The 9,999-nt window shown below is 34.8% G+C and overlaps 1 protein-coding gene across 1 annotated transcript; it reads right to left on the reverse strand.

The window, feature by feature from the left end:
• Positions 1-1,283: 1,283 nt before the first annotated feature.
• Positions 1,284-6,725, reverse strand: LOC145567630 (BAG family molecular chaperone regulator 4-like). The gene is made up of 4 exons (XM_081626952.1): positions 6,313-6,725; positions 4,568-4,824; positions 4,309-4,455; positions 1,284-1,637 (listed from the first exon to the last, which is right to left on the reverse strand). The coding sequence occupies exons 1-4, from the start codon at positions 6,503-6,505 to the stop codon at positions 1,443-1,445; spliced, it is 792 nt and encodes a 263-aa protein (XP_081483078.1). The 5' UTR covers positions 6,506-6,725; the 3' UTR covers positions 1,284-1,442.
• Positions 6,726-9,999: the final 3,274 nt, after the last annotated feature.

A 9,999-nucleotide genomic window follows, 5' to 3' on the forward strand; every position in this document is an offset into this window, starting at 1 on the left:
GGGGAGTTGGAGTTATGTGTTGAGGTTGAGTATGGGGGCTGCAGAAGGTGGGGATTAGCTGTGGCTTGTGAGTTGTGGTTGTTGTTATGGACGGTGGAGCAGGGGTGGTGTTTGCGTGGGAGTCAGTGTGTGGTGTTGGTGTGGAGGTGGTTGACAAGGATGGAGGGGGTGAGGTGAGAGAAGAGGGATTAAAGGAAAAAAAACATCTAACCTGTTTTACAGGTTAAAGGTAAAAAGAATCATTTTAAGAATATGAGAAACAAAGGTGGGATTATTTCTGAAATACGCAAAGGTGGGATTAGTTTAAGAAAATGTGCCAAAGGTGAGATTATTATTTTTAATTTTTCCGATATAAAATCAAAATAAATGTTATAATTATTGCACACATCAGATGCATAAGGCTACTTGGCTAGTCTATTAAGGGTGAGCATGGTGTTCAACTTTTAAAATACAGCACTTAGGTGTATATATTTAGAATGATATGCACACATCGACTGCATATAGATCTTGTTTTATTTAGGCTTGGAAACCAACATCGTCCTGCTCGCGCCCATTGAGGATTTGAGGGAATTCTATTTTATGCGATAGAAAAGGAAACCTCAAAGAATAGTCAAATAATGTGCATAATGATATAATATTAGCAACAAAATTAAAAGTTTTAGCAAAGAAGTACGTTAATATTAATTAGCCTGAAACGTATCTTTATCTCTTGGCTTGCTCTGCATAATAAATACTCTGTAATACACTTGTGTCAATGACATCTTGTAATGTCTTGTGTTTACAGTGTTCGCTACAGTTGTCAAATGCAACTGCAACTTTCACTAGATGATGCTGTTTCTCTTATTCCTGTTTTACTAGTTAAAATGTTAGTCATCAAGGCACAATCTAACCCCCGACTACAGCTAAATTATTCCTCCAAGTGCTTCAAGCCTTCAATGATACACAGGTACAAGATCAGAAACAGAGACGTCTGCATCGTCTATGACATGCATCCCCACACGAACACGCAGACAAGGGCAAAGACAAAGAGGTTTCAACAGACCACAACAGATTCAGTGAAACCAGAAACTCAACTGTCATAACTAGAATTACTAACTTGAAAATCATGAATTCATATAAATAACTCAAATATGTGAATAAAAAGCACCACCAGAAGGATTTTTGTCTAAAGAGGGGAAAACAAGGAAAGATGGGAGTAATAGGCAAAGTAGTGAACATGGGTATTAGAACTTGGTAAGTGATCATATACATAGATGAATATGTCATTTTAGGCAACTACTTCATATGCAACTTTCATACTCCATACTTCAAAGAGTTAAATACAACTTTGAATTGATGAGGAGCCATTACAGGCAAAAAAATCATAATCACAGAAGTCCCAATGGATTGTACAGGCAATAATGACATAATAAGTTGCACCAAAAAAATATGACGATATTAATCTATTCAAACCGCTCCCAGTCTTCAGTTACTTTTGAAGATGATGAAACCGAAGGTGGAGTCAAGCTCCCAACACCAGAATCAAATGTCTCCCAGTTGGTGGTCACTGCTACAGTATTGCTGCAATTATCATGTGGATGTGAGTTTCTTGCCTTCATGGCATCCAGTGTATCCACAAAGCCTTGCACACGACGAACCTGTTCAATCATGCAAAACCTATTGTCAGGGACTCACATGAAATAAACTAGGGAAACAAACTGCACAACTCTAATTGAAGAGAAAATTATCAGTGAAAAAGAAAATGGTATGCCACAGATTAAGTCATTATTCACTTGCACAGTTCCATACTCCATCATATATTAGACCAACAAAATTAATAACTGCTTCTAGGAATGAATGGTTGTATAATCTGACTAACAAGGACAAGTAAACCAGGCACCCAAGAGCCAAGAATGAAGCCTAAATCAGAATGATTAGGTTATTGGTTAGTGAGAAACGGATTAAATTATGTCTTGGATGTTATACTTTTGTTACTCTAGTTCCTAATTCTTCCAAAAAATTAACAAGTGTTAAACTTTAGCCAAAATTTGATGCCTACGACACTTCTTAACTATGCAAAATCTTCTTAATGATTCATGAGACTCATTTGTGTTGCATCCTACATCGTTGTTTCAAAACTTGCTTCTAGAAATACACATATATTGAGCAACAAAGGTTTCACAAACAAGGTCCTAGATAAATAATTACCAGCTCCCTTTCAAACACCAAGAATTACTACCTCCGTTTCTTTTTATTTGCAACATTTACTATAAAAGGAAACTACACATTAGATGCAACAGCCGGTATTTTTCCTTTTTCAGATGTCATTGGTCTCTATGTCTTTCCTCATCATATGCATCCCTTCTTTTCTCTCTCGATTTAACACACACAAACAAATTTTGCCTTGGAGTCTGTGCAAACTCATTTTTTGTAATTAAAAAAGAAACAGAAGTAGTACATGAAGAATCAAGTCTGTAAAATACTTTGATTCCATGCAATTAGGGAGCTTGAAATTTATTTTAGCATGATAAAAGTAACAATGCTAACTGAATAAAGTGAAGGGAAAAAAAAGCAGCTAAAATATAGGAAACTATATAAACGACAAGTCTTCCAAGCTCCACTTAATGAGATAATAGTACTTCCCATATGCTAGTCAGGTAATACAATATGTATAATTACCTACACAAATACACTTGAACATAGGGCAGATCAGGAAGACTATATTCACAGCCAACATAAGGAGGAGTAATCAGAAATTGAATTCAAAGCAACTTGGGAAATTGAGAATTATTAGAAAGCCCTCTGCAACTATCTGATTTGGATTAAATATTTTCGGGGAAACATGTCATTGATTTTAATAACTGTTTTGAGGTATTACCTCTAAGTTCTACCCATAAAGAGCCATTATGCAGAATTACAGACCCTATAATAACTTAAGACTTCTATAAATATCCTTCAGGATTGGGGAAGAAGATCCAGAGGATGTAACAGAATATTCAAAAGAAATGTTTTGCGGTAAAGTTGATCATAGTTCCCTTTAAAGAAGTCCAGAAAGGAGTATTGCTGTTTCAAATAGAATACAAATAATCTACTAACTTAATAAGAAAAGCTCTTCAATCAAGTCCCCAAGGAGCACCAATAATTTTTGTCTACTTCACTTTTTCTGTTGGCCCCAAACTTTACAGGGATCACTCCCAATGTCAAATTCTTCCAAAGCTTGAGGTTACAACTAATTAGATCAAATTGTAAGGGGTAAAGTTACTAATGCTAGGGTATTCCTAGAACAGACCAGCAGCAGGCTTCGTTATAAGCTTTGCTGTTGCATAATTGGCATATACAATTTTTCTTTTCTCGCCTCCTTACTCAACAAATCCCTTCAACACAACTAATATTACAATAGCACCAGCAGCTAGCAAAATGATGAATATAGGCATTGATGTATCATTATTCCAACAACAACAAAGCCTTATTCCCAAAATGATTTGGGGTCGGCTAACATGAATCGTCATAAGGAATCATACAATATAAAGAAACGGATATAACAAAACCATCATTTTAAAGAGTTTGAAAAAAGGCGAGAATTAGGTGTATCAGAATTATGGTGTGGAATTATGAATGGGAGGATAACTTCTATCATACTTGTTGATTCATGGCAAAGACAACTACAACGGTTAGCAACACTTGTCAACAACCAAAACCCCTAGTACAAATTGAAACTAAGAGGAATTGCTACAGCATCATGCAACCTGACTTAATCTTCAAGAGAAATTGCATGTAATATTGTACCTCTCAGATTTACATTCCCGGCTGCTCCCTTGACATCTTAACTTGTGATGGGGCAATGGAGAGAAGCCAATATGATAGTAGAAAAGCCTTCTCAGAGTAATAGGTTACTGTTATGAGCTATATACAAGGAATAGTTTAACACAGTACTTGTGATGCAATTCAATCAGTTTATTCTAGTATTGGACCTATTATATAACAAGTTGAACACATAGCAGCAAGAAGCTAATGGCATAAATTCGTAGCAAGAAATTATTGATGTGTATTTTTCTACTAAATCATTGATATTTGGGTCTTAGAGCTCTTTGTCAAAATAACCCTTTTCCATTCTCTCTAATGAAGTAAAAGTGTAAAACAACTGTAATCTCCTTGGGTAAGCTAAGGTCTCTACTTCAAGTGAAAAGTTGAATAAAACTTAGTTCTAAAAATTTGTTGCTCTTTAGCTTCAAAAGATAAGCATCCAGTGTTTTCTTGGGAATACAAGCACTAAAAAAAATGCAAAATATAAAAAGGGATCCTTCTTGAGCACAAACAAAACCAACTCACCTCATTCTTCCGCTGGGTTTTTGCTTCTCCTTCGGCCTCAATGCTATCCAATTTCAGCAATTGAACCATAAACAACTCTGTTAAGATGATATATTCCTTTTCATCTACCTTTGTTCCATTATAAAGAGATGCTTCCAAGGATGAGACCTGCATATAAGAAGGAAATTAACAAAGGCATCACCTTTCTACTCGTCAAAAAGAATTTCCGTGCCAGAAAACTAGTATAGAAAAAACCTTTCCAAGAAAGAAATGAAATTACCCTTTGAGAAAGCTTATCCACCTCTGCCCGAACTCCAGCAATTGCAGCAAATGCCTTTGATATTTCTTCTTTCTTTTTTGCCTCCTCCATTTTTTTCTCCTTGCTAGCAGGACGCTCCATAAGCAACAACTTTGAGTGGTCCTTTAAACCTGCCACAAGTAAAGTCTCACCATCTTCCTTCTCCCTCCCACGGAAGAAAAGCCTTTGGTCCTCAGGCTCTAACCCAGTTTCTTGAACAAGAAGTTTCTTCAACTCACCTTTTGCCATTAATATAAAAAAAAAAATTAGAAATTAAACATCTGTCTCAAAATACATTTGGACACAAGCACTACCTAAGGTCAACTTCTACCATGATGTTTCAGAATCTAAGAGGGAAGGCATACAAGGGAGGAGTTTTTTAGATGATGTAAATAGGAGGTGAGGTGAATATTTATTACTCCTTCCATCTTTAAAAACTACTCTTGTTTTGACAGTATATATCTTTGACAATTAAACACTCTACATATTGGGAAGAAAGTAAAAGTTTAAATAAAATTTTTTTTAAAAAAAAATTGATATTCTAAATGCAACCATTGAGACAAATCAAACAAGACCTCCCACATAAGTATAAATTTTCTTATATATTGGGAATAATTCAGTAGACACCCTCAAAATATGAATAGTAGCATGATTCTTTAAGAAACGAAGGGTTAATTACACGACATGTCCATCTATCACATAGCAAACTACTATTGTAAGCATTTAGTATGCCTAGAAAGGTCAGGATGGACACAGCCAAGTACCTCATCTCTGGCCACTCAAATAGGTAATTATAAACTCCTTTGTATAGTTGTATGTACTCTCTCCAATTGGAATTATTCGTCACATTGATTCAACCAATAATATTTAAGGATTTACTTAGATTTGACAAAAATATCTCCAATCCACCTCTCACCAACATTTTATTTAACCAAGGATATGTTTAGAAACATAATCTTAATAACAATTTTTAACTGAGAAAACCAAAGTAATTCAACCACAAAAACACGGGCTTTTCTTACGAACATTCTAAACTAGTTTATATGTGACTACAATTCCCATATGGGGAAGTATTACACTCACATCAAACCACTTCAATTCTGGTTTTAGAAGCAAAGGGTTAAAAGATGGACCTTTCCTGTTATCCAAAATTCAGCCCGGATTTTCGATTAGGAAAACTAATCAATACTCATCATTGAAAAGAGGGGAAACCTCGACAAAACCCCAAGTTTTTCCCAATTCATAATTTCACCAAACCTTCCAACGAAAAACAATCATAAACATTGAATAAAACCCAACAATTCTCTGATATAACATCACTACATAAACACCCATTACATCAAAGCAGTAATCCCCTCTCTCTAACCCTTAATTCTTCACATTTAAGCCACTTTAAAACAAAGAAACAAGTTCATAATTTCACAAGTTCAAAAAATTTGAGCTCACATAACAAAATTTCTCAATAAAATCAACCCTAAACATCAAACAAAACCCAACTATACGCAAACATAATACTTGTACTAAACATAAACTCTTAGGATGCCAACTAGCTTACGGGTATAAGCTGAGACCTGAAATCGAATCCCGTCTACGTAACCACCCTTTGTGTGGCTCTATTTACACCAAAAATAACACAAACCCCAAAATCAAACAAATCAACTACTGTATCATTATACTATAGAAAAACCCCAGAAAATATTAATAAAGAAAATTGAAGAAGAAAATACCAAAAGTGAATTTGCAAGGGAGGGCGAATTCGTAGGAAGAAGAGCCATAAACAACCTTGATCTTGTAAAAAGGAAGATTATTACTATCATCAGCATCTTCATCAAAACCATTCTCTCTCTTCTGAACCAACATACCACCAGGCCTCATCTCCCACTCTCTCTCTTTATCCATGGCTTCTTCAGTTGGGTTCATCTCTGATTTTCTCTCTCTAGATTTGAGAATTGGAGGAAGTTCAGATTATGGCGGAAAATATTTGTGGGGTTTATTTGATTTTGTGATTGGGTGTGATTGATTTTGTGATTTTGATTTTGATTTTGATTTGAGTGTTTGGGTTAAATTTTGAAGAGAGGTGGGTCGGTGGTTTACGTCAGGTTATCGTGCAATTACGGATTTATGGGGATGGTGAGGGGTACAATTTCAGGGTTAATTGACGTTTTATTGGAGGTGGGAAAATGTTCCGTTTTGTGGGTTCTTGAACTAGCTCGTGTGTTGTGAGACTTGTGAGTTGTGACTCTTGGAGAATGATTTAGGTCTTGTTTGGTAATTAACTGATACATAGATAGTAATCGGTTGATATTAAAACATTTGATTAACTCTTTAAATTATCTATTTTATCAGACATCAAGATAATTTATTGAAATGATTGTTTGCAATAATTATACGAATAACTTTTACGAAAAGTTGGGTTGAACGATTTTTCAAGATCAACTTATTGAATTCCAATAAAGGTCTTGTTTGCCAATTGGTTACTGGTTGTTAGCTGTTTAACTTGGCTTGTTTGACTGACTGTTAGTATTGGCTGTTTACAGTGGTTGTTTGACCATTTGTTATACTCTCTCTGTTTTTTAATAAGTGCTACACTTTGACAGTTTGACCGGGACATTGCACATAGTTTATAATTAACTTAAATAAAATAAGAGGTAAATGAGGTAGTTGGAGTATTAAAAAATTATAGAAGAAAGATAGTAGGGTTAATATTTTATTGAAAAATAATAAATGTGAGAGGAAATAAATACTCATAATAAAAAAAAAGTAGTAGTGGGTTTGAGTGGAGACCATGAGAAGAGAGAGATATTATATTCAAATGTAGCTTTTTGCCAAAAAAAAAAAAGAAAATATAACACTTATTAAAATACGGTCGTATTTGGTAAGTGTAATACTTATTAAAATACGGAGAGAGTACGTAAATATGTTTGGTAAAAAATCAGCTGTTAATTGTTGGCTATAACTATACAAAATGACCTTAAAGGACATTATTATGTATTCTTATTCATTTATTATCAGTATTATTAATTACTAATTATTAGTTACTAATTATTAGTTACTATGGACACTTAAAAATGTCTCCCCAAAACCAAACCCGATGATGAACAACCTTTCACTGCCATTATTGGTCGGGTTGAGTATTTAACCTTTGGAGTGGTTAAATCCATATTCATTCCCAATACATAAACTAATCCAATTCCTAGCTCATTTCCCTAAACCATAACTTTCCACTTTTCGTGTCCACATCACAAAACTGAGAGAAACTGATTTTGTGAACCTATAATTTTGATCCAATTATTATTTGGATGGATAGGCCTTAAAATAAGCTTTCCAACGATATATCATAAGCCCAATTCCGATTTAAAACGAAGAAGATATGAGCAAAATACTAAACTTAGCCCAAAACCAACACCCTTTCACTAAAACGACCATATATTAAAATCTACAAATGATTTTGACCTGATTCTAATTGTTTTGGAAAGTAGACTTGATAAGCTTTCCAACGATATATTATATGCCTTATTCTGAGTTACGGATCAAAAGTTATCATAGTTTTAAAAACGCGTAAAAAACTGGAATTACCGCGCATTAGCTAAATTGCCGCGTCGCGGGAAATACTGACGTGGCACGGGGCCTGGTACTGTGACACGGTATTTTTCACCGTGTCACGGTGCTTTCCCGTGTTTATTTTTGCATTTTTCCTCACATGTTATGAATCTAGATGCAATTTTGGGTAGGTTGTGCACTGTGACGCGGCGCCACATGCCGTGCCACGGTGGACATTGTCGCGTCGCAGTGTCCTTTGCTGTGTCACGGTACACATATCGTGACACGGGGTTTTTGTGTGTACTTTCCGCGTACATCTCTTCACGCGCTTTATCAGTTTATACATATTTAGGGCAAAATAGCGCACCGCGACACGGTAATCTGTACCGTGTTACAGCACCCTGTGACCGTGTCACAGCAGACACTAACCATGTCACGGTGCCCCAAATTAGGGTTTTTATCTTTTCTAGGGTTTTGTGTGATCCCCTATTCATTTCCTCTATAAATACCCCCTCCTTTCTGCAGTTCAGGGCACCAAAAAGTCATTCTCTCTCCTTACACTAAAAATCATTCTTTTCTCCCTCCTTAGCCTAAACACTAGTCTCCTTATTCTTCCATAATACTTCCCCTAAGCACTCCAAGGAGTCCATACTTGACCCGAGGTTCCGTCCTTAAACCAAGGCATGAAAGGTAGAATTAAATGAGGGTTTTAACCAAATCAACTCTACTTTTTAATTTAATTTAATTTCAATTTGATTCATATATTCTATTGAAGTTACTAACAATTTATTCATGATGTAGCAATTTAAAGGAGCACGCGAAATGTGAGTAATTAATTAATTTAATTAATTATTTTATTTTAATATTGCTAGTATCATGATTAGGTTTATTATAATTTGATTTGACTAACAATATTATTGTTAAATTGCTTCCAATATTAATGTTGATTTTATTCTATTGTTATTATGATCATCATATTGTATGTTTAAAGGGAACATGTAATTGAAAATCACGACTAATAAGATAATTTGGATGACCGATTTAGGTTCCTTTTTAATCTTGTTATTTAATCAAGTGATCACGATATTTTAGAATTATGTGTTGCATTAATATTCAACCAATTTAGCCTAATGTTAGTTTGGAGCAAATTGAATCTTTGTTTGTATTCCTTTGAGATCGCGGGAATCACTTTTCACTATAAGAATCGAGTAGAGGCCAATACGAGCGAATGTGACTCCATGACTCACTTCGTACCATCATCCCCGATCCTCCTTTCGTGGTTCCGAATCATATGGACTTAGTAATCTCATGGATTATGAATGGGGTGTAACCTTCACGGGTCAATCGTTGTTGCCTATCGTTGTCCCTTTATTCGTGGTTGCCTTTTATGATCCGTGAATGGTTTATAAGTTCCTAAAAAACTTGTTGGCGGCTCCCTACTTTCCTTGTCCCTAATCGTATATGTCAATTCTCACTTCCTAAGAGTGCCAAGCATATTCACACATGCTTAACGTAGGTGCATTTCAAACGTCACCTACAGTTACTAATTTTTAATTACTATTACCAATTACTAGCTGTTAATTATTAATTACTAAATACTAGTTATTAAGTACTAATTATTAATTGTTAATTGCCAACTATTAACTATTAAGTACTAATAAATTATTATTAATTAGGTAATCACTAATTACTAATAATTATTAATTATTAATTAATTAAGGATAAAGAAGTAGTTTGTTTAATGAAAAGCCAAAAGCCAAAACTAAAAAGCTAGTAAGACTACGGAATTATTTGGCAATCAGCGGTTGATTGTTGGCTTGTTTGACTAGCTGAAAGTACTTAGCTCCCTTCGTCCCATAATATAGTTCTTGTTT

Source organism: Chenopodium album, chromosome 11 (assembly GCF_948465745.1).
Source record: "Chenopodium album chromosome 11, dcCheAlbu1.1, whole genome shotgun sequence".
Lineage (NCBI taxonomy): Eukaryota > Viridiplantae > Streptophyta > Magnoliopsida > Caryophyllales > Amaranthaceae > Chenopodium > Chenopodium album.

Coding starts and splice junctions, on each gene's coding strand:
- LOC145567630 (XM_081626952.1), bottom strand. CDS start 6,505: ATGAACCCAACTGAAGAAGCCATGGATAAAGAGAGAGAGTGGGAGATG. Junction 4,825..6,312: donor CCCTTGCAAATTCACTTTTG/GTATTTTCTTCT, acceptor TAATGGCAAAAG/GTGAGTTGAAGAAACTTCTT. Junction 4,456..4,567: donor TGGATAAGCTTTCTCAAAGG/GTAATTTCATTT, acceptor TCTTATATGCAG/GTCTCATCCTTGGAAGCATC.